The sequence below is a fragment of the Rhinopithecus bieti genome, unplaced genomic scaffold (assembly GCF_001698545.2).
Source record: "Rhinopithecus bieti isolate Rb0 unplaced genomic scaffold, ASM169854v2 scaffold_7884, whole genome shotgun sequence".
Taxonomy (NCBI): domain Eukaryota; kingdom Metazoa; phylum Chordata; class Mammalia; order Primates; family Cercopithecidae; genus Rhinopithecus; species Rhinopithecus bieti.
This window is the reverse complement of record NW_016806331.1, coordinates 6026872-6051308: the sequence shown is the minus strand read 5'-3', so window position 1 is coordinate 6051308 and position 24437 is coordinate 6026872. Positions and strand designations below refer to the sequence as shown.

Sequence of the window (24437 nt, the reverse complement as noted above, 5' to 3'; positions counted from 1 at the left end):
GCCCTCCCTCCCTCCCTCTCTCTCTCTTTCTTTCTTTCTTTCTTTTCTTTCTTTCTTTCTTCTCACCCTGTTGCCCAGGCTGGAGAGTGGCACGATCTCAGCTCACTGCAACCTCCACCTCCTGGGTTCAAGCGATTCTCCTGTCTCAGCCTCCCGAGTAGCTGGGACTACAGGCACATGCCACCAGGCCTGGCTAATTTTTTGTATTTTTAGTAGAGAGGGGTTTGTACCATCTTAGCCAGGATGGTCTCGATCTCCTGGCTGGGATTACTAGGTGTTTTCTTTATAGAGTCTCCTGTTATCTTCTCAACAATCACATGAGAAATCTTACAGATGAAACAACGTAGGCTGAGGTTAAGAAATACACCCAAGTTAGGCACAGTCAGGAGAGTGGCCAGAATTCAAAATCAGCCTGTCTTCCTCCAGAACCACCTCTGCCGGTGTAACTTTAGCAGGAATTAAAAGTAACATGTGGGAGAAACTGGAAAAGCCAAGACCTAGCTGAGGCCAGGCATGAAGCTGGTTCACAAAGCAACATCCTACTGTAATGCCTTAGGCTCTGCAGCAGCTACAGACACCTTCTCTGCTTTTTGTCTTGGCTCTTTACTCTTCCACTGGCCCTCCTGGAAGGCCTGCTGGGCTGGAGGGATGCGTCTATGCATCCTGAGTGCTGGCGGGAAGATGGAGGCTGAGATCCTTTCTTCACCATCAAATGTCCTGCAGGAAACATCAACCCCACAAAGTCCCTGCTTCCTCAGCTGACCACATAGATCAGTGCTTGGGACTGTCACTGTACAACGTGTGCCTTACCCTCTATTAGCACACAGGGTTCTCAGTCACAGTCTTTAAAAAGTTGCCCAGTCAAGGCCCTGAAAGCCAGCTGGGGCCTCTTACTGTCCAGCCATAAGAGAAATAACATACTGAATAGCCAAGCCAAGAAGCATCCTTGCAGGACAGGAAAGAATATATAAAGATAACCTTGTTTTAATAGAAAAAAGGAAATGAGACAGAAGTTGGCTCTTTTACTGCAGGGAATGGAATCCTATGAACTCAACTTTAGTTTTAGTTGGAACAAATATTTTCTGAGCCTCCTATGTGCGAGACACTGCAGCAGTCACCTCCTCTTATTATAATTCCATTTCTTCGTCCCCAGGTCCTGGGCTCAGAAGAAAGAAAGGCTCAGTGAAGTCAAGGGGCCTATTCAGAACTACTGGAAGCCCAGACTTGCTGCCTTTTCACCCAGAACTCTTTCCATCATTCCACAGCTGCCTTCTGCTAAGTGTCCTCATGAACTTGTACCATCATCTGTAAGGCTGGACCTGGGCCTCAAAATGTGGATTCTGGACCTCAGAAAGATGAAAAGACATGGACCATGGCCAGGGGCAGTGGCTCATGCCTGTAATCCTAGCACTTTGGGAGACCGAGACAGGTGGATTGCCTGAGCTCAGGAGTTCAAGCCCAGCCTGGGCAACATGGTGAAACCCTGTCTCTACTAAAATACAAAAAAATCAGCCAGGCATGGTGGCAGGCGCCTGTAATCCCAGCTACTCAGGAGGCTGAGGCACAAGAATTGCTTGAACCCATCAAGCAGAGGTTGCAGTGAGCCGAGATTGTGCCACGGCACTCCAGCCTGGGCAACAAAGCAAAACTCTGTCTCAAAAAAAAAAAAAAAAAAAAAAAAAAGACATGGTCCCTGGTTGCCAGGTATGAGATGAGAGAAGAGAACAGGTCTCCATCTTCCCTTCAGTTCACAGCACTTTTCTCCCAGGATGTCTTTTTGGCATCTCCTACACTAGGTGTAGGGTCCTGCTGTGATCTCCATAGCAGTCTGCCCTTTCCCGAGCACAGCATTTCTCACTCCACGTTGTAATTGCTTATTGGTTTTTCATTTCCCTTAATTCACCAGAATCTTCTGCAGGACAAGAACAACTTTTCCTTTGTTCACCATTGATTTTCCAGTGTTTGGCGTATTGTAGGTGTTTAACAACGATTTGCTGAATTATTGATTGAAAGAAAGAATAGAAAGATGGATGGAGGGATGGATGGAGGGATGATCATTTATCAGCTCTTCAGTTACCATGTCTCCAAGTAATTGGGTAATTTATGGTTCTATTCCTGACAAGTTAACTTCCCCAACTTCCCCAACTTCCCTAGTTTGTCAGCAGTACTATCAAAAGACAGTGAGGTGTAAAAGGTTTGAATCTCCTGACTTTATACCCTGCTCCAATCATTTACTAACCATGGGATGATATGCAATTTATTTAATCTTGTTAAACCTTAGTTTCTTCATTGTAATACGATATTGTGATTCCTATTAATCATGCTTATGATCTCTGGAATATACCAGGGGGTAGAAAAATGGTCGGTATCAATCTTGGCATATGTAACAATATATGTCATTTATACTCAGATTTGGTGCCTCTTTTCTCTTCCACTTCTTTCACCCACAATGACTGCTATATACTTAACCCTATCTAATCTTTCTTCCCAATGTCTTCTACATTGTTTCACTACCTCATCTTATCTGCTTATTTAATGCAATAGGTCCTAAACCGTTCCTGTCCTTCAGGTTTCTTTTGCAATGCATCATACACTCCTGTTGATGGCTCTAGAATTCCTGTAAAGGAGAGGTTTAAGGTGGTACTCTTTGGCGCCCCAGAAATTGGGAAGGACAAGGGAGTGTCTTGAAGCTGCATATGTGTATCACTCCACGACAAAGGCAGCTTGATAGATATGAAAGGGTCGCGAGAGTTCTCCACCCTGGCCAATCCTTGGAGTTATCTCTGGGCAGAAGCAGCCTATTTCCACTTCCTAAAATATGGTTCTCATCAAGGTGATTTTTCTTAAATTTGTTTCAAAGAGCCTGGAGGAGACACTGCATAACGAGTTCTAGAATCCTTTGCCTCACATTCAGAACTTGTCACAATTTTGCCCCCCAGGGCATTTTGCTTCAACAACAATTTTTATTTCAAGCATTTCATTTCATTCAAGGCCCCTCAATATGCTATTCCTAACTCCATGTCTTTGTCCAGGAATGCCCCCGCTCCTGGCCCTCCCCAGCTCCTCTCTTCTATTGAAATTCTGTTCATCCCCCAAGGGCTGGTTCCATCATTGCTCTCCTCCGCAATCACCCCAGCCCAAGGTGCTCCTTCCTTTCTTGGAGTTCCCACTGTTTTTTATCGTCAGGATAATGTACCCTGGCATTTAACTATCTAACGTTCTTGTATTGTTGTTGAAACATTTCCCATGTTGGTGTTTTTTCTCCCTCTGAACTGAGAGGTCCATTCAGGGTAAGGACTATCTCATAGTCTTTGGATTCTCCGAGACACCCAGCCCAGAGTGGGTCCCAACACTGGTAGCGATGGGATGTGAGTTACAAACCACCCCAGAAGCACTCTCTCTCTGCTCTTCCTGCCCACAGACCCATGACAATAGAAAAGAGGTTTCAGATTTAGAGACAGACATCTTCAGGGACCCAAAGATCCTCCTTCAAAAAATATGTGTAATACAGGCTACAAGACTTGGGATTGGGAAAATTTGAGTGTTTGTGACCCAATCTCAGTCTAATCATTTCCTGTGCTGGTGACTAATGACCTAGAGCCGAAGTCTCCTGCTACCTTCGGCTTGAGCAACTGGGTTTAAACACTTATCTGCCTACACCCACACACATCTGTCTTCATGCGCACACCAGCCCTCAATCAATAAACAGCATGGGCAGTACCAAGTTCTTGAGAAAGGCCATGAGCAGTGGTGGGGTGGAGGTGGGGCTTTAAAACTTGTGCAAAAACCCCACCTCTAGAGAGAAATAAAAGGGGAATCTGGGTGAATAATTTTGTACTATTTTCAACTTTTTTGTAAGCCCGAAATGTCAAAAAAACAATTATAAAGCAGAAACAACAAAAAAGTTACCTTCTGTATGTAGTTTTTCTGCCACTTTCTCCAGCCTTTAGGAATTACTGGTTTTGGCTGAGGATGGCTCATGCCTGTAATCCCAGCACTCTGGGAGGCGGAGTCAGGTGAATTGCTTGAGCCCAGGAGTTGGAGACCAGCCCGGGTAACACAGCGAAACCCAGTCTCCACAAAAAATACAAATTATTAGCCGGGCATGATGGTGTGTGCCTGTAGTCTCAGCTACTTGGAAGGCTGAGGTGGGAGGATCACTTGTGCCCAGGAGGCAGAGGCTGCTGGGTGAGAGTGAGGCTACTGTCTCAAAAAAAATAAAAAAAAAAAAAAAAAAAAAAAAAAAAAAAGAGTGGTGGCTTTTTTTCAACATACTCATTTACAAATTATAGTTGTGAATGTATCTATTTCCCCTGTTAGACAATTAGTATAAAACGGCAAATAAAGTTACTTTGGAGTCAGAGACCTTTTAAACACCTCTCAATATAAAAAATAATATTTTTAAATATTAGAATATTAATATTGGAATAGAACCATTTTAATATTTTGTGATCTGGGGCAAGATACTTAGGCCTAAGTTATAGCTTCCTTGTCTTCCTATTTATGCTAAGGGATGGTGATTTTTGTCAATGACTATCCCTTAGCAGTATAATAAAATGATATAAAAGTCAATAAGATGATTCTGGGTCCATAGCTGGTGTTCATGACATACTCCTTCCAGATTTTTCTAAATGTCAGCTTCCAAGTTCTACTCACTTTGTGCCCTCACACCTACACTTCTTCTTTTTTTTTTCCCCCCCCACACCTAAACATTTTTAGGTGAAGCACCTGGCACAGTGTGGATGCCTAACACATCGGTATTGAAGGGGTGAGGGAGTGGAAAATGCTGCAATTCTTCTAAAACAATGCTCCAGCTGATCCGCGAGCCCTAGGAACAGCCCCTGCTTTTGCAAATCCTCTGAGTGGCCTTGTGAGACTTCCATAACCTCTCCAGGCCTTTGCTTTCCTCGTCTGCGAAATGGGACGGGTTTTCAATACACATTTGCATTGCATTGCAAATGTGTGACTCGGCAGCCCACCGGCCCTGGCGGGGCTCACCTTTCTTCTCAAGAGCGCTGGCCCCAGCTTCCACCTTGGGCTCAGGCGAGGCCGAAGGTGAGCGATTGCGTCCTCATGCCTCCGGGCGGCTGAGGGAGAAACCCTCCAGGGACATTCAGAGACTGGGACCAGAGTTTCTGAGAGGCCCTGGGCACAAGGTCAGGGCAGGAGGTCCAGGCAGCCTTTCCTAGTCTCGCCGCCTCCCGCTGCCGCTGAGCAGCAGGGTAGTGAAGGGCAGACTCCCAGGGGCCGACCCTGGGGCTGGGCTGCTCGGTTCCGCGGAACCCACCGTCCGCCCCAGTCCGGCCGCCAGCCTCCTGCCCTCCGCGAGCCTCCTGGGCCGGGTTCCCGGAGCCAGGGGGATTCTGCTCCCTCTGCCTGCTGTTCTTTCTGAAAGGGGGTGGTGCACATTTTGGCCAGGGCCACGTGCAGAGCACTTTGCTGCAAAGCATCTCAATAGACCTCTTTCCACGGAGCTGTGGGTCCCCTTCCCCTGGGTGCTGGCTAGCTTAGCTCTTTTCGGGATCTGAAGGAGGGCTGCTGCAAATACCGACAGCAGAAAGCGAGCGAACGCGAAAGGCCCCGGGAAAGCCAGGCCAAGGGGGGTCGCCGGGTGCCAAATTAGGCAGTCGGAGGGAAGAGCCCTGGCCGGCCGGGCGCTGGCTGCCTTCGCTGCCTACCTCTGCCCCCCGCCGTCGGCCTGGTCAGTCTGGTGGCTTCACACTAACAGAACCAGACGGGGAGGGAGAGGAGAGGCGAGAAGAGGGCAGAGTACAGAGGGGAGAGGGCATGAGGAGACGAGGAGGGAGAGGCAAGAATGCAAATAAGGAGACCTGGAGACGAAGACATGGAAGAGAGAAAGGTCAGATTTGTGAGAGACAGGGAAGCAGAGAGAAACGAGAGTAAAATAGAAGCGAGAGAGAAGTGGAGAGAAGGACAAAGTGAGAGCAGAGCTCTAGGAACGGACAAGGCCTCGTCCACGGGCTCTCAGCCGAGGTGTCACCAATGCCCGCTGCACAGAATCAATCCTACGCCCGGCGCCTCTTAACCCACCCACCTCTGCACGGCCCCAAGTCTCCCCTGGCCCTCCCTGCCCGGTCAGCTCACGCTTCTCCCCGACCGGCCCCCACCGCTAACCCCAAACGCTGCGCGGGAGGGAGGGAGGGAAGGAGGGAACAGCGAGAGAGCGAGGGAGGGGCTGCGGTAGGAGGCAACCATGTGGTTCCAGCTGAATTTTTTTTTCCCTCTCTCTTTCTTCACTCCTTTTTCTTTCCAAACAGGGAAAAGTGTTCCACGAAGCGGTAGCGCCTTTCCGCCTCGCGTTTCTCTCCCTGACCCTGGTCCCGGCTCCTGTCCGGGCGCGAGCTGGTGGGGCGAGCGCCGGGAGCCCATCTGCTCCCGGGGGCGCGGGGCGCGGGGCCGGCTTCCGCCCGGCACATGGCTGCAGCCACCCAGTGCGCACCCCGAGGCGCCGCGCCCAGCTCGCCCGAGGTCCGTCGGAGGCGTCCGGCCGCCCCGGAGCCAGGCAGCGGCTGAGCGGGGAAGCTCCCGCGTCCGGGAATCGGGATGTCCCTCCTCCTCCTCTTGCTAGGTGAGTGCCTCTGGGAGGGCGGGAGTTTGGATGGCCGTGGGCAAACGCAGCCCTGCGTCCGGGAAAGACGCTGCTTCGGACCGAGTGTCCCCGCAGCCCCTGGAGCGAGCCGGCTTTTCCGTCCCTGCCTCCTGGCCACGGAGGAGCACATCTGGCAACCGAGGGCCGCCCAGTCGGCCATCGAGATTGTCTCGCACATCTGGGCCCTTGAACGGACTTGGGGAATCGTTTGATGTGCAGGGTCCTCTTTAGGGCGGTGTTTAGTTTCTGGCGTATCTGGGAAAAGTGGAGAATTGGTGGAGGGAAGGTTTATGCAGGAATTTTTGTGCCAGGTTCCTGAGGGTGGGGGTTTTTTGTTGTTGTTTCGAACAGGCGCCTCCGAGGCTCAGATTAGAAACAGATGTGTTAAAGGGTGAGCAGAGTGGGGGACAGGCAGGGTGGGAGAGGAAAGGGGAGAGGGAAAAAGGGCAGGGCCCAGGGAGCACCAGGAAGATGCAAATGCTCCGAGTGACCCAGGGAAGGAAGGAAAAGGGGAAAGAGTACGCGTTGGGAAGGAGAGAGAAAAAGAGGAGAACAGGAATGTGAAACAGAAGGGCAAGGGGAGACGGAGCACAGAGAGTGAAGAAGACTTGGAAAAAACGGAGCAGAGGAGCCAGAACAGAGGGAAACGAGCAAGCGCCACTTTTTCCTGAAACAGGCTCCGGAGCAAAGGGAAGAGTCCTCCTGAGCGTCCCTTCCTGGGGTCCCCCAGGCAGGATTCTTGGGGCCTCAGAGGCCCTTGGGCAGAGGCAGGTTTGCAGGAGAGGACATCAGGGATGTGGGTGGTAGGAGCCCACAGGAGGGACTGGGAATATCTGAGGAGCCAGGGCAGGAAAGGCAGGCAGGGAGAGCCAAGGGCAGGTCATACTGTGCACCCTGAAGCGTGGGATCCACTGGAGACAGGCCCAACAGTTAGCTGGAGATCCGAAAATCAAAGAGTCAGCCAGGTGTGGTCAAGAGTGAGCACTACCCTGAACGCCAGGCCACGGGAGAACTAGTCCTGGTTTTAAACTGACTAGCTGGGTGGCCTCAGACAACTTACTCCTTATCCAGGGCTTCTGTGTCTTTAGCTCTGGAAAGAGAATATTAGATGGTTCCTAAGTCCCTTCTAGCCTACAACACCAGAGGTTTGAAGGAGGCTGGTGTCTAGAAGAACTACCAAACCCTGAAATACGTGGCTAGAGTGTTCTGTCTTTTTTGAAACTTTACAAACCAACTAAACTATATGCATACGCATCTAGGCCAGCCTCAGGCTGATAATCACTCAAGTTAGAGAAATGAAAGAGGTGGGCTAAGCCAAACTATTGCTCAAATAGGGCAGGTGGGGAGGGGTTATTTTCTAAACTCCTTTAGACATTAGCCAAATATTGCAATACTGTTCCTGTGCACATCTGGCGCAGCTGGATGGCACCTTTGTTCCCTTTACTGGACTCTACCACTAAGTTACCAATCACCAGATAGTCAGTTGAATGAAACTTCAGAGCTATGTTATTAAAAATAGCTAATAGTCGTTGTTATACTGAACACTTTATATGTACTATCTTGGTAACTCATTTGTTCTTTACACCAAGCCTGTTGACTGTCCAGCCATCCCTGTTGGCTCCCCTCATGTTATAGATGAAGAAACCAAGGTGTAAAAAGGCCAGGTAACTTGCTCAAGGCCACACACTCATAATTAGGAGAGATGGAATTTGGGTGCAGGCTACCTGCCTCTAGAGAGAGCTTGCTAAAGCGCATTGCTTTACAGCCTCCTGTGGCTGCAGAGATCCTCAAAGTGCTTACCCTCTACCACACCTGGCTGGCTCTTTGATCTCACCATCCTCTTCATGGAATGTAAGATGTCAGCGTGACCTATAGGAGAGAGGTCTGGGAAAGGGAAACAAAAGTCACACTTTTTGAGCACCTGTTCTTGTTTAAGAAGTGGTTTGGAGCCATGGAATGCTTGGACACTGTTCAGCAAAGCCAGAAAGAAAACACACCAAGTTGTCTGAATCCTGAAATCGTCATACTGGTCCTTTAAAGGGGCAGTTCCAGGGCTGTTTCTGATCATGGCTGGCATGATTTTTGGCGTATCTTTTTCTAATGATTGCAGAGTATCAAACAAGGGCTGGGAGGGTGGAGAGTGTTCATCATCTGAACTATGGGCCAGTTGACTCCGTGCTTCCTGGACCTTCCAATGAGTGAGGTCAAATAACCCGCCTCTCTGATGTGAATGAACAAGTAGTGCTCTGAGCCCCAAGGAGAAGAGAGAAGGGGCTCCGGCTCAGCCCCTCTTCTGACCCACTATCCTGCCCCACTCCCCTAAGGTTCCGGTCCTCATTGTGCCACCTTAACTTCTCTCCTTGACGACTAGAGCAGCTGCCACATTCCTGCCCTGCCTGTCCTCTCTCCTCCATTCTGCACACTGCTACCCAAGTAACCCTGTGAGGCCACTGGTAGAATGCACGAAGCTGGGACTTAAGAGTCTGGCAACTTCTCCAGGTTCTTGTTCTGACTCCCTTATCTGTACAATGGGCACAGGGGTGGGGGAATGTTAAATTCAAAATTTCTGTAATTCTATGGTTTTTCTCCTTTCTTCCAAAAACCTTTAGTAGTTTCATTGCTTTTAGTGTTGAGTACAAACACTTCATTCTGACATCAAAGACTTTACCTGTCATTCACAGCTCTTCCTCTCCTCAGCCCCAGATACTCGGTAGGGAACCTGAATTACTTCATGCGCCCAAAACACGTCCCATGCTCCTTTCTAATTCTACACGTTTGTTTATGATAATCCCCCCACGAAGACTGCCTCCTTATTTCCTGCCCCTGCAGATCAAAATCATGTTCATTCCCCAAGTCTCACCTCAAATGCCACTTCCTCCATACCCCCGTCCATGTTATCACCAGCTGAATATACTTTTTTTTTGAGTAGTCTATTGGACCTTTGAGTCCCAAAAGCCTTCCTCTTATGACACTTTGTATTACGTAGTTCCAAATGCTTATCTAACACCCCATTAGACTGGAAGCTTCGTGAAGACAGGGACAGTGTCTCATTCACCTGTGAACCACATTCAGTACCTTGCATACACACTTGGGAACTATTTGTTAAGAGATAATTGGATTTTTTTTAATATTTGAAATGTTTAAGGTCAAGAGAGGTGAAAACTTTGGAAGATCACTAACCTTTGACTGGGGGATAACCCAATAGCGAGGAACCCAGTTCTAATTCAGCTTGCTTTGAGCTTCCTTGTCTATTAATGCAAATAGGACCAGTCCTGTTTTTTAAAAATTCTACAAAGAACATTACAGGGATAGGGACCAGATAATATATTTGTCATACAAATTTATTTTGTTATCTTGTGTGTGCTAGTGCCAGATTAAAAATAAGACTTCTCTGTTGAAACTTCTGCCAGGATGGGGAAGGAGCTTGGTTTCGCAGAAAGTGAATTTGAAGAAGGCATGAATACATAGTCCACTGGTCTGTAAGATAATGACAGGTCTCAGTAGGATTCCATGTCCTACCCTCATCTTCCCACGTTAATGGTGATGGTCATAATAATGATATATATATTCCCTGTAGGCTTAAATCTAGTCACATCCTATTTTTGTCTTTTTCTCATCTGGGCAGGGTACACATGAGTATTATTTCATGAATGTGTCTAATGATGATGGGTATTTTTAAAAGGTAGAGTCAAAGATTGCCAGAACTGGAGGAAAACTAAGAGACTATTTAAATCAATGGTTCTTAAATTTTGATTCCCAGACCCTTTTAGAATCTGATGAAAATCACAAAACCACTTCTTAGAAAAAGACATGTATACTTCAAATTTGCCAATAATATTTAAGACCTCATTGAGACCTCCTGATACCTTTCCCTGGAACCCAAGTTAATCTTTGATCTAAGCCTACCCCTTCTTTTAGCATGAAGAAACCAAAATTCAGAGAGAGGTTTGGTTAAGGTTATACCTAGCTTGGTAAAAGGGCCAAGACTGGAACCCTAATTCCATGATCTGTCCTATTACACATTTTGAAATAGAAAATGTCTCTACTTCCTTTTCAGCTCATGTACTTAAGCTTCAAGATCACAGCTGCTCTGGTGATGCTTCAGTTAAGTGAGCTAAATGCTGAATAATTGGCATTGGTTTTTATTACATGAGAAATTGCCTGAAAAATCAGGCAGGCGTCATAACATTTCAATTTAGTCAACGTAATTGGAAGTCCTAGGAACTCTGCAGTGTCATGTATGTCTGGTGTATTCAGGAGAAAGGAATTAATACCCAAAGTCCCAAAGATGTGGGTGTATGTGTATAAGGAACAGGACTGGAAATTAATAGCTTTAGCTCCTTAATCATTTTTCTGGGTGAGCCTAGGAAAATCATACCACTCTGAGCCTTAGTTTTCTCCTTTGTAAAATGAAAATATGAGATTAAGGTTATCTCTAAGTTTCCTTATACCACTAACATTCACTGAGTTTTTTTAATTCTGAGAATTTTCTGGCTGGTCCAGATGTGGTTGTGATCAGGAACAGATGGTGTCACTATGCTTTTTTTTTTTTTTTTTTTTTTTTTTTTTTTGAGACGGAGTCGCACTGTGTCACCCAGGCTGGAGTGCAGTGGCCAGATCTCAGCTCACTGCAAGCTCCACCTCCTGGGTTCACGCCATTCTCCTGCCTCAGCCTCCCGAGTAGCTGGGAAGGCGCCGCCACCTCGCCTGGCTAGTTTTTTGTATTTTTTTAGTAGAGACGGGGTTTCACCGTGTTAGCCAGGATGGTCTCGATCTCCTGACCTCGTGATCCACCCACCTCGGCCTCCCAAAGTGCTGGAATTAGAGGCTTGAGCCACCGCGCCCGGCCTGCTTATTGATTTTTTCAGGCACTGTTCACTCATGGAAATTAGTAGCACATGATGATAAACCAAGAAGGGTCAACGAACTAATTGGAAGAGAACAGTAGTAGCCTCCGTCCTGGAACTGCCCTGTGGCACTGTTAGCCAGGGAGCACCATTCAGGTTCAGGGTGATGGCCCCATCCCCCCACCCAGGAAGTTCAGTAACTGAAATACTCACCAAAATGACCTCATCTTAAGCAGGGTTACCTACAGAACAGCTTCAAGCATGGATACCCAGGATAGACTTCAGTGCAGAGGGGCTATGGTGTAAAATTATTTGTAAGCATAAGCTCTTTTTTTTTGAGACAGAGTCTTTCTCTGTCACCTAGGCTAGAGTGCAGTGGTGCAATCTCCACTCACTGCAACCTCCACCTCCCAAGTTCAAGCGATTCTCCTGCCTCAGCCTCCTGAGTAGCTGGGATTACAGGCATCCACCACCACGTCCGGCTAATTTTTTGTATTTTTAATAGAGATGGGGTTTCACCATGTTGGCCATGCTGGTCCCGAACTCCTGACCTCAAGTGATCTGCCCACCTCGGCCTCCCAAAGTGCTGGGATTACAGGCGTGAGCCACCGCCCCCGGCCATTTTCTTCTACTTTTAAAATTAAGGCATAATGTGCATGTAAAGCACACCTAGTAAATGTATAGCTTAATGGATTCCTTGCCTGGATTTGAACTTGTAGTTGGATTTTGAAATATGAAATGTATTACTAGCCCACTTGTAGTACTCTGAGAGGGGATTATATGGGCAGGAATACTATGACAATATAATTAATTTCTAACATTTATACAAGGTTTAGCAGTTTACGAAGTACATTAACATACCTTATCCACCTCAGATCACTCTTTGAGAGTATCATTATTACTCCATTTTACAGATACATAAATGGAGGCTCAGAGAAGTAAAGTGAGCGTCTTTCTCTAGAATACACTGCGAGTAAACAGCTGAGCTAGGATCCCAACCCAGGACTTTGGATTCCAAAAACCATGTGTTTTCCACTTACCAGGAGGCACACGGTAATTCTGAAATCAAGGCTCTGTGTTACTAAGAAGAGTGGATCAGGCCGAAGCAGAGGTTTCATCTTTAAACCCCAAAGTGGAAAGTTCTGCCGAACATTTATTACCCATCCCCTTCCCCCACTCCATTCCAATGGTTAAGAAATGTATTTGGATGACTATTGTGTATAACTGAGAACTACTTCTACATACATTGTATATGGATTACTAGTGTTCCTTCTAATACATCAGAAGACCCTTCTAGTGTTCAAGAGGTCAGATGCTTTGGGGTCAGATACATGAGCTTCCCTTGTTAGTACTATCCGGAGACTGTGGATGATGAGGTTTATGGATTGGGTATGACTCACCTAATGTGTTGCTTTTTCTACTTAAAGCCCTGTTTTCAGCAGTTCCGACTTGTTTCCTAAAGAAAAAATGCAAACCATACCTTCCTCCCCTTCAAGTTCTGGTTATCTGAATGTCTGGATTCTGGAAAAATAAAAGTTTATTTCCTTTGGCACCATGCAGACCAAAATGGGGAAGAATGCCGAAATGAAACCTTTATTTTGTTAGCAGCAGTCAGTTGGGTCACTGTGTGTGGAGCCTCAGCCAAAGCCTGGCGGTGATAAGACTGAATGCTGCTTTGTTTCAAAAGCAGGCAGGGGAGAAAGCTGTTTCCTTTGTGCCCATACTGAGAAGAGAAAATGGGCAACTATCTTCAGAATAGTCCCTCAGTGGGTGTGGAATATTGAGGGTTTTTGTAAGAGGGGCAGCAAGGGGGATGTGGAAAGTTCAGGTCATCAACGGTGGCAGAGAAGAAAGGAGAGGAGGAGGAGGAGGAAGAAGAGGAGGAAGAGGAGGAGGAAGGCATAGAGACTGTAGAGGATGAAAAAGCTAAGCTAAGCTGACCTCCTGGTGTTTACAGAGCAGCCTCTGAGCACGTTCTGTTTCACGGATGGTGGGAGCAGCTCACTGATGTCCCTTTTAAGATCTTCTTTAGGGCTTACATCCAAGCTGTAACATTTCCTGCTTCAGGCACACGCTCTCTCACACAAAACAATGACAGAGCGGGTGCGCCTGCTACAGTTCGGGCCCCTAGCTGGGCTCTGAGACCCCGATCTCACAAAAGGCTCCCTTTCTATCTTCTAAGAATTCAGATCAGTGGGAGAGATGTATTCACAAACAAGGAATGTCAGATACACGAGGAGGCGATTTTGGAGGAAAGTACCAAGGATTCTAGGAGTCCCAAAGAGGAAGCTGCTTCATTACGTCCTGGCTGCTGTGTATTTCTTCTCATGCAGGTCTTCAGGGGCTGTGTCTGATATCCCCATGCCCCTCACAGCACTTGCTCATTATTGAGATCGCGCTAAATAAGCAGTTGGTGGGTTGATGGATCACCCATCAGCATCAGAAAGGAGTAGAATTAATCAGTGCATCCTTGGCATTCAGCCAGGAGCTTCCTGGAGAGATTGAGACTCCAGTGTCCTTGCCTATTGAAGTTATGGTCTCATTCTTCATCACAACCTGCCAGCAACACAGCTACCTCTAGGTGCTCATCCCTCATAGGATGTTTTCTGAAAAGAGGAAAGAAAAAAATGTGTAACCGTGAATTTGGATCTCTTAATTAAGAATGGCCATATATTCACTCCAGGTTTGTATCTTATTACTCCACATGGAAAATGAATAGGATCAAGCCAAAGAGGAATTTTCTGTTCCAGGAGAAATTCATTGTACTAAGCAGAGACTCAGCCCCAATATAGTCATACTTCTTTTCTTGGTGGGGGAGGAAAGAGGGAAAATGAAATCCCTGAGAGGGAAATTGCTTTGTGACTTCATTGTTTAAATTTAGGCTTGGGTTTGTGGGGATCGTTCAGACTTAGAGCAATAAGCCTTCTAACCCAACCTCTGTCACTTCTCATTACTTCCAATGACAGTTCCAATTATTTACAATCACTCTTCAAGGGAACAGCAGGGAAGGCGCACATGGCTTCCATGTAGACCAACTGCGGAGGAACCGCTGTAAGAATCGGCCCCTGGGGTCCCTAGACCCTGCTGGAAGCCAGGCTTGTCCACTTCAAAATTGTGTGACCTTGGGCAAGTTACTTCACCTCCCTAACCTCAGGTTTTCATCAGCCATTGCATCTAGTAACGATGTCGTAGAGTTTTTTTTATGAAAATTACATGAGGTGATGCATAAGAATTTTAACGCTCTGCTTAGTACGTAATAAATAGTAAATGAATGTCTGCTGTTATTATCATAAGTTTCTTTTCTGGGGGAGGGTCAGTTTATGGGTATTTGGAGGGTCTGCTTGAAGTCAGCACCAGCACTGGGGGCTTTGGCCACTGTGGTTCCTCACCCTACAGGCGAGTCCCTAATGTCCTTTGGGGAATATTGCTCTGCTCCAGGTCCACAATGGGCTCACAGATTCTGGCCGGGCTCAGTGCCTCATGCCTGTAATCCCAGCAGTTTGGGAGGCCAAGGCGAGTGGATCACGGGAGGTCAGGAGTTCGAGACCAGCGTGGCCAACATGGCTGGGCGTGGTGACACACGCCTATAATCCCAGCTACTCGGGAGGCTGAGGCAGGAGGAGCATTTGAACCCGGGAGGTGGAGGTTGCAGCAGTGAGTTGAGATCGTGCCACTGCACTCCAGCCTCTGGGTGACAGGGCGAGACACCATCTCAAAGAAAAAAAAAAAAAATGAGGCTCACAGATTGTGCCCCAGCTCTCCACAGCTGCTCTGGGAGAGCAACTTTTTGTGTTATTTAGCCCTAGGAAAGAGGTGCCCTTCTATGCCGCTTGGCATATCACAGCTGTGAATCTTCTTTTCCTGGGTTCTACCCTCTTGACTCATGCCCCCCGAGTACCTGTGCCAACTTAGGCTGCCTCAGCCTGGGCATATAACTGGTTGGTTCATTTCTGTTTTCAGTGTTAAGTAATGTTTAATTGAGCAAGTACTATGGACTAGGCATTGTGCTAGGGATTTCCAGACAAGTAATTTCTTATATTCTTACAACAACCTGTGAGATTGGTATTATGGCCCCTATATTACAGGATACGAAAGTGAGACGTAAGAGGTAAGGTATTCCATCCTAGGCAGTACAGCTTGAATAAAGCAAAACAGCAGACGCAAGCAGAATGTGCCCTCTCCAGCACTGATCCGGGAAGTAGGCACGACGAGGCAGCCAGGTCACATAGGTACAGTGACACACAAATGGACGGGAGGCCACTGGGAGGCCTGACCTTGGCCTAACAAGGAGCTGCAAGTTCCTTATCCCCCAGTTTCCAGGCAGTCATTTGTCCTGATCAAAACTAGACTCCACCAAGCCCCACACCCAGATTCAAGATGTGTTGAATTATGTTTCTTTTTTAAATAGGAGGAAAGGAAAACCTCAAGGTGAGAAGAAAAATCTGTTTGTTTTTTTCTTCCCACTGACCTGAACAGTAAAGTGCGATTTTTCTCCTCATTAAAGAGGGCTAAACTGGTGTCCCAGATTCCTGCGAGCCTAGAATTCCCGCTCAGAATGAAGTCCTGGGCCAGGCAGACAGAGTCTGGGTTTTCAGTGGAGGCCTGGTCCCCATCTGCCTTCCCCTGGGGTGCTCTACCCCACTCCACTCCCACCAATAGCGAAGGGCAGCCGGCTCCCGCCTTGCCTCCACTCCAACCCCAAGGAGGGGAGGCCGGAAACGAGGCCACCTCTCCGCAGCCTCCTTCTCTGCTCCACTGCCTCTCACACCCTGTTCCTGGAGCCCTGCAGCTTCCCAAGCCCTGAGGAATGCAGGTGACCGTCCCCACATGCTGCTGCCTCAGCCTGACCTTCCTCCTGCTCTCTGTCTGTCTCCCCTGGCGCCAAATTGGGCTGCTCTCAGATCTGGCACTTAACGAGACAGACAGAGAAAGAACAAAGACCAGCCTGAACTCCGTCAAGCCCGTCTTTCATGTATTGCCCCTCTTCCTCTCTCTCCCTCCCCCCACTCTCCCGAATTCTCTGTGAGGCACCCACTCCTGAAAGCCTTTGCTCTCCTCAGCCTAAGCTAGTGTGGTGCTTTGTCCCCTGGTCCCCGACCTGTTCTTGAAGACCTCCACGCTGTTGCCTTCCATCCCCTGTGACCAGCCACCTCTTCACCACTTCTGCCCTGACCAGCTTCCTCCCATCCACCGCCTCATCCACAGAGGCTTTCCTGACACTCCAAACACAAAGCGGTGCTGGCCCATCTGAGTCCCCAGAGCACCTTGTCCACACCTTTAGAATAGCTTGTGGCATGTTATGGTACAGTTTGGGGTTCTCTGTCTTTCCTGGTGACTGTGAGCAGGGAACAGTGTCGTATTGTCAGGAGTACCAAGCCCCGTGAGCAGCTGGCACGTGTTAGATTCTTGCCAAATGAATGAATGAGGGAACAAACAAACGTGAACACACAAGTGAATGCATGTCAATCCCCTTTCAGGGGAAGGTTGGCTGAGTCACTTTTCACTTAGTAATTTTCAGGACATGTGGCCTCTCCTTTCAGCTTTAGTTTGAACTTTAACCTTATTAGTGGTCAAAGCCCTTCCAGCAATGTTGACTGACTCCTTCTCTGGCCCTTTTAGGTCCTCTGCAGAGAGGCAAGAGTTGTGTATGGGCTCTTAGCCAATTCAGGAGCTCCTTCCGTGATGCATGGAGTTTAAAGTCCTCTTCCTCTCCTTTCCTCTTTTGCTTCCGCCTCGCCAGGTTCACCCTGCTCATCTCTAACCTTGCCTGGGTATCACCGAGGCAGCATGAGCAGAAGAAACACAAGTCAGCCAATGAGCACAGAAAATTTTGGTGGGATTTTTAAGTTATTATTTCGGCCAGGCATGGTGGCTCACGCCTGTAATTTCAGCATTCTGGGAGGCGGAGGTGGGCGGATCACCTGAGGTCAGGAGTTCGAGACCAGCCTGGCCAACATGGCGAAACCCCATCTCTACTAAAAATACAAAAATTAGCCGGGCGTGGTGACACATGCCTGTAATCCCAGCTACTCGGGAGGCTGAGGCAGGAGAATCTCTTGAACCTGGGAGGCAGAGGTTGCAGTGAGTCGAGGTCATACCACTGCACTCCAGCCTGGGCGATGGAGCGAAGTTAATCAAAAAAATTAATAATTAATGAATTAATTAAAATATGATTTCTAGGCTAAGTGCTCGTCCATGTGTTAGCACATTTAATCTTCAGAACAGCATTGTAAGACAGACGACAGCTTTCATTTTGCAGATGAGGATCAGAGAGGTTAAGAAATTTTTCTGGTGTTACCACAGCTAGTTAGTCAGATCAAAATTTGAAGCCCGGTCTTCTGGCTCCTGAGTCATTACTTATCCTACTGCCCCATATGACCAGGAGCCCCATTGTGAGTGGCAGTTGCACCCCACCACACTCAGTAGGACTCTGTGCTGGTTTATGGCTTCTGTGCCTCGTCCCCACCCCAGTGCATCGGATGGGTATATCAGTGAGCTTTCCCTGAAACATGGTTGCCAGGTAAGGCTGTCTCCTCTGGGAAGCCTTGAGATTTGTTTCATGCATACGGTGACCAACCATCCTGTTTCCCCATGCAGGATTCTCAGTGCTAAAACTGGGACAGTCCCAAGAAAGCCATTTAATTGGTCACCCTAGTAGTAGAGTATCTCGCTACTCAGAGAGTGACCCTCAGGCCAGGTGCAGTGGCTCACACCTGTAATTCCAGCACTTTGGGAGGCCGAGGTAGGTGAATCACTTGAGATCAGGAGTTCGAGACCAGTCTGGCCAACATGGTGAAACCCCATCTTTACTAAAAATATAAAAATTAGCCAGACATGATGGTGGGCCCCTGTAATCCCAGCTACTCAGGAGGCTGAGGCAGGAGAATCACTTGAACCCAGGAGATAGAGGTTGCAGTGAGCCGAGATCCCACCACTGTACTCTAGACTGGGCAACAGAGCAAGACTCTGTCAAAAAAAAAAAAGAGTGACCCTCAGACTAGCCGCAGTGGTTTCACCAGGGAGCTTGTTGGAAATGCAGAATCTCAGACTCACTCACCCCAGACGCACTGACCCAGAATGCACGTTTTCGCAAGATCCCCATGGAAGGGGAAAAACATTTTGGAAGAGCAAGCACTTAAGGCACATTCGACAGAAGTTACGGAAATGAAGATTCATACCTGAATCATCTGCCCTGAGAGAGGTGACATCCTCACTTTTCCAAGCTTGCATTTTATATGTGATGGTTTGCTCTATACCTCAGGTGATGCACACTGGCACAAAAGACTTAGGTTTATAAACCGAGGAAGAAAGGAGTTATGGGTCCACATTCAGTCCAAGTGGAATGAAAGACTGGAGGGTGCGTGAGTGCTGGGTGAGGGTGTGTGGGCATCGAGTGATTTCACAGTTAAGCTTTTCTTGTGTCTTTGAAACGATGATGTTCTTATGAAGGACTTGGAGTTTTCTGGATTTGCTGGCCTACACCCTTTTGCCGAGGTCGGGCTGGAGTATCACAGTGGACAGCAAATAAACCAGACTGTGTGTGAGGACAGCAGCAGCCTGTGCTCTTGGGCCTGAGGATTCAGAAAAGGGAAATAAATGCCCAGAGGGAAAAGCATATAATAGGAACCACGCTTGCTGAAGAGTAGACCATCAGTAGTTATAACTGAAGAAATAATTAGGCCACCAAAGAGGTATTCCAAGACTACATGTTTTCCTGTTTGATGCCTGGCTCTGAATCTAGGTCTCATTTTCACCCTGCCCAAGGAGAGATCAGAAGGGAAAATGTGTAGGTCCCTTCCCTGCTGCAAGAATCTAACCCAGATTTGGAAATGAGTTATTCATGGTTCCCCAGCCTGTGCTACCCTGTGGTGATGACCTCGCTTGGATGGAAACAGAAGTGATGGAATCTGTGCTCCAGGTGAGAAAGTGGTTGGCCAGCTCTTCATAGGGTGCTTCAACAGCTTCTCTAGGGCCTTGGCTTATCTCAAAGCAAACCTGGGTCAAAGCAGTTGTTCGGTCTTTTAAATTGGTGCTGTGTGTCATCCTGGGTCAAAGTCATTGTAAAAGTCTTTTAAATGAGTGCTGAGTGTCATCTTTTGTTAATGTTTTTGCTCTAAAACCAGACTGTCAGATGTTAAAATAACAGGCACCAAGCAAGGTACGAAAAGACATTTGTATTTCTAGGATTGCAGAGCAGCCTTGAACTAAAAGAAGCATAACCCACATTTGTCGACTTTCTATTCCAAGTCACATGCCCAGTAGGGAGCCCAAAATAAGGGCAGCCCAGGGGAGGGAATGACAGGCAGGCCTGGAGATGGATGTGTTCATCCTTTCAGTTGGAGCTGTTTCAGACAAAGCTGATTTCTGCTGTGATATTAATCCCACCCGGACAACAAGAAATCAAACTGTCACTTTTCTCAGAATGAGGTGAAATGTTTCTGACCTAGGTTTGGTTTTATAACAATTTCTTCTGTGTGTGTTGTTTTCCCTGGGATCTCAAAGGGCTCAGTTGGGGGTGGATCTTAGAAGAAAATACAGATTTCACTTATGGCGCAACTCCCTTGCCTGGTACTGTGAGTGGACATAGTGCCGTGCGTGACCTGAGAGCCTGGGTGGGGAGCAGATTGGCAGAGGAGAGAAACTGGGGAACAAAGTCAGACAGAATGGAATTCATTGCCAAAGTGTTTGGTACAGATAATAAGTGAAACCAAAGTTTTGGGAGAAGATAGTAAGGAAGATGGAGGAAACTAACTTCGCCTCACAGTGGAGCACGAATACCTAGAATACCTACCGTGAGGCGAAAGCAGTCGCTTGAGGGCATTGCGTTGGGGTGAGTGAGGGCAGAAGCTGCAGAGAGCCTGGGACCTAGGAAGAGAGCAGGAGAAAGGACATGTGGGGGCGGGGAGGAGACGGTTGTGAAATTGTTCAGTCTCACTCTGGAAACAGTACACATCATAGTTTATAGGCCAATTTAGAGACCTCCTCCGGCTGTGTGGCGGTGTTGGGAAGTGGCTGAGCAACTCACCTCTGGGTCTCAGTTTTCACCCTGCTGGAGGAGAGACTGGAAGGGAGAAGGTGTAGGTTCCCTCTCTGCCGAAGAGGTCACGCTGTGTGTATTCCTTTGTGGGGAGCCATAGACTGGATTGCGCATTGTTCTTTCCCCTGCAGGCAGCGTGAGCTGATGCTCTTGACCCTAAGGTTGGAGGCAGAGACCCTCTTACCTCCTTCAACTACATGTTTGGGCCCTAGTCTCCCCGGGCCCCCTAGTCTCCTTGCTGCTGCTGGCTCTGTCCCCAGTGCTTTCCTATCACTAAGAATAGAGACCTTCTCTCCAGGCATCCAGCTTCCCACACAGTCTGACTCTGCCCAAGCCTCTGCCCTTGAAGATGCCAAAGTGGTTTCTGTCTCAGAGTCTTTGCGCTTGTTTTTCCCTAGCTCAGGAATGCTCTTTCCCCAGATGGCTGCAAGACTGGCTCCTTGCCTTTCAGGTTTTAGTGCAAATACCACCTCAGTGAGCGCTTTCCTGAAACTCTCTCTCACCCCTGTCCCAGCTAACCAGGGCCTCGGCCTGGTCACTATCACTTTGCTCTGTTATATTTTCTCCCTAACACTTACCTCTGTCTTTTTTTTCATTCCTATGCATTTCTGTCTTTGTCTGTTCAGGCTGCTTAACTAATTACTATAGACTGGGTGACTTACAAACAACAGAAATTTATTCCTCACAGTTCTGGAGGTTGAGAAGTCCAAGCGCAAGGCACAACAGATTAGGTGTCTGGTGAGGGCCTGCTTCCTTGTTCATAGACAGCCACATGGTGGAAGGGGTAAGGGAGCTCTCTGGGGCTTCATTTCTAAGGCTCTGCTCTCATGACCTAATCATTCCCCAAGGCCCCACCTCCCAATACCAGCACCTTGAGGGGTTAGGATTTCAACATATGAGCTTTGTGGGAAACATACACTTTAGACCAAATGTGCCATGTACTTGTCTACTGCCTGTCTCTGCAATAGCCAAGACTTCGTCTGTATCATTTAGTTCATTTACTTTGGCATCCTTAGTGCTTAGGACAGTGCCTGACACAGAGATGCTCATGTACTCACTGAAGGTTATCCAGCTGGTAAGCAATGAAGTCTGAATGTGAACCCAGGCAGTCTGACTCTAGAGCTGGTGCCATAAATTAATGTTATTCAAGCCATCTAAGCCCCTGCTTCTCAGAGTTTTAGAATTTACCTGGGAAGCTTGTTAAGAATGCAAGTTCTGATTTAAGTTTAGGGTGGGGCCTAGGACTCTGAATTTCCAATAAGTTCCTAGCCAGTGTTGCTGGTCCATGGAAAAAGGCTCTCAGGAAGAAAGAGAGGGAGGGAAGGAGAGAAACAGAGGCTCAGCGAAGTTAGGATGGCTTTCCTTAAACTATACAGCTAGTTGGTGGCAGAGTTGGGACTCCAGCCAAGGGGCCTGGCTCCCAGCCCAAAGCTCTTTGAATCCCCAGCAAGCCCAAGGATTTTAAGGCATACTTACATCTTGAATTCATAATTGCAAAGGGGGCCTAGGACCCTGGCCTCTGCCCCCTGCGGATCACTGGTACTTGGTTGCCACTGGGCCTTCCCATTACAGGGCACAACAGTTCATGTTTTGAGAGACAAGAGTGGTTTCCCCAGAATTTCCAAACCCCCTTCTAGCAAAAACACTGAAGTATATAATCTCCACCCTCTCTGCCGCATGAACAAGACCCCTCTAGCGGCTCTAGGGTTTGCCATTACAGTATTTGTTATAATGAGTGTCAGCTCATTTGTGTGGCCTCCACCCTTCCCCAGGCTTCCTTGTTCCTTTCTTTCTGACACAGGAGATTAGAGCTAGACCTGTTGGAAACTTTTACAAATCTCTCTGTCCCGCCTTCCACCCAATAGAAATCCCTTTCTGAAAGATGATCATGCATCCTCCATTTGAGCAAACAATAGGAAGCTCAGTACTTGCAAAGCCCTTTCCACTTTCAGGCAGCTCCTTCCAAGAGAAAAGGCTTTCACCTCTGAACTGAAGTTTCCTTTCCTGGCATCTTCCACCAACCGAGGCAATAAATGTTAGTAATGGCCATAACTGCCTCACAAGCAAAGGGTCCTCCAATTTATAAAGCGATGTTTTAAAAACATTTATCAGGCTGGGTGTAGTGGCTCATGTTTGCTAATCCCAGCACTTTGGGAGGCTGAGGCAGGAGGATCGCTTGAGGCCAGGAGTTGGAGACCAGCCTGAGCAACATAGGGAGACACCATCTCTAAATAAATTTTTTTTAATTTATCTGTAACAGACACTGTGCTAGCGTTTTCATGTATGTGACACTTCATGTAATACAACCATACCCCGAAGTACAAAGCACCAATCCTCATTCTACCAATACACAAACTGAGGCTCAGAGGGTTTAAATGACTTGCCCAAAGATAGAGGCCCCATAAGCTTCAGAGGCCATGTCCTTTCTAAGACACCACAGTCGCACATCCTCCTGCTACTCAAAAACCCTTCAGAATCCTTTCATTTGCATCTCCCATCCAGCTCTTCTTTTACAAATGAAACACTCCTATCCCTTTAACCTTCCTTTCTAGTTATCGCAAGAATACTAACCATCATGAATGGAGGTCATGTTATGTCCCAGGCACTCGATATGTAGACTAAGTTAATCTCCATAACAACCATCAAATAACTCCATTTTATAGATGAGCAAACTGCTGAAACTCAGAGAAGCAATTTGTTCAATGGCACTCAATTAGTGACTGTCAGAAAGCTAGGATTCAGCTTGGGTCTCTGTGAAAATGAGAAAAATGCTAGAGTGAAGGAATGCAATGAAGGCAACGGGAATCCAAGTAAGGAGTGAGGCACACTTGGATATTCTCCCATTTGAACCGTCTTTCTGGTGTTGGCACGCTTGACCTCTCCTACAGAATGACTTAGCACAAAAGGGGGCTCTTCAGGGAGTCTAATCTGGGCAGGGGAGTAGGGCCTGAGGTATGGAGGCCATTGTGGAGGTCATTTGACACCAATTCTAAGTACATTTTTTAAAAGCAAGATTTGGCCCAGGCAGGATGGCTCATGCCTGTAATCCCAGCACTTTGGGAGGCTGAGGCTGGTGGATCACCTGAGATCAGGAGTTCGAGGCCAGCCTGGCCAACATGGTGACACTCCGTCTCTACTAAAAACACAAAAAAATTAGCCCGGCGTGATGGCACGTGCCTGTAATCCCAGTTCCTCTGGAGGCTGAGGTAGAAGTATCGCTTGAACCCGGGAGGCGGAGGTCGCAGTGAGCCAAGATCGTGCCACTGCACTGCAGACTCCAGCCTGGGCAACAAAGTGAGACTCCGTGTTAAAAATAATAAAATAAGTAAATAAAAATAAATAAAAACAAGATTTATTGGGATATAATTAACATACAATGAATTGCAGATATTTGAACTATATAATTGGTTGAGTTTCATATATGCCCATGAAACATCACCACCATCAAGATGTTTTAAACATGTGTCATAAATCCAAAAAGGATGGCATCTCAAGGCTGGGCATGGCAGCTCACGCCTGCAATCTCAGCTATAGTCCAGACTGTACAGAACCTGTCGTCCTCCCTTTGCTTCTAGATTCCCATACAACTTTGCAGTTTGATGATTAGTTTTGATCTTGAGGCCCAGAATCCACGTTTACAGCCCTGTTTGGCTTTTTCAGATTCCCATGAACCCCTCATGTGAGTTCAAGAATACATTTTCCGTCGAGTTCTTGGGGCTAAAAGATAAAGTAAATGTAACCCAAGGGTGTTGGTCCTCCAGCTGAGGGTTCCTGACTCAGCAAGGATGAAGTAACTCACCAGAGCCTCCAAGAAGATGCTCAGGAGACAGGAGGGACGCACAGGGCCAATGTCCACTTCCCACCCTCCCATCTGCTTCCTATTCCCTCACTTTTGCTTCCTAAGACCGCACCTCCCAAATACACTGCATCAAAGGAGAAAAAC

General features: G+C 47.5%; 1 protein-coding gene across 4 annotated transcripts in view; it reads left to right on the top strand.

The window, feature by feature from the left end:
• The window catches only part of CLMP (CXADR like cell adhesion molecule), a 133887-nt gene that overhangs the window by 5087 nt on the left and 104363 nt on the right, over nt 1–24437 (top strand). Inside the window, exons 1-2 of one of the 4 annotated variants that reach the window (XM_017875619.1) lie at nt 5037–5055; nt 6279–6589. In XM_017875619.1, the coding sequence (XP_017731108.1) occupies nt 6565–6589 (25 nt within the window). In that variant the 5' untranslated portion in view covers nt 5037–5055; nt 6279–6564. Of the gene's footprint in view, nt 1–5036; nt 5056–5682; nt 5702–6200; nt 6590–24437 lie in introns of those variants that run through there. The other 3 variants (XM_017875620.1, XM_017875621.1, XM_017875618.1) reach the window with 3 other exon arrangements.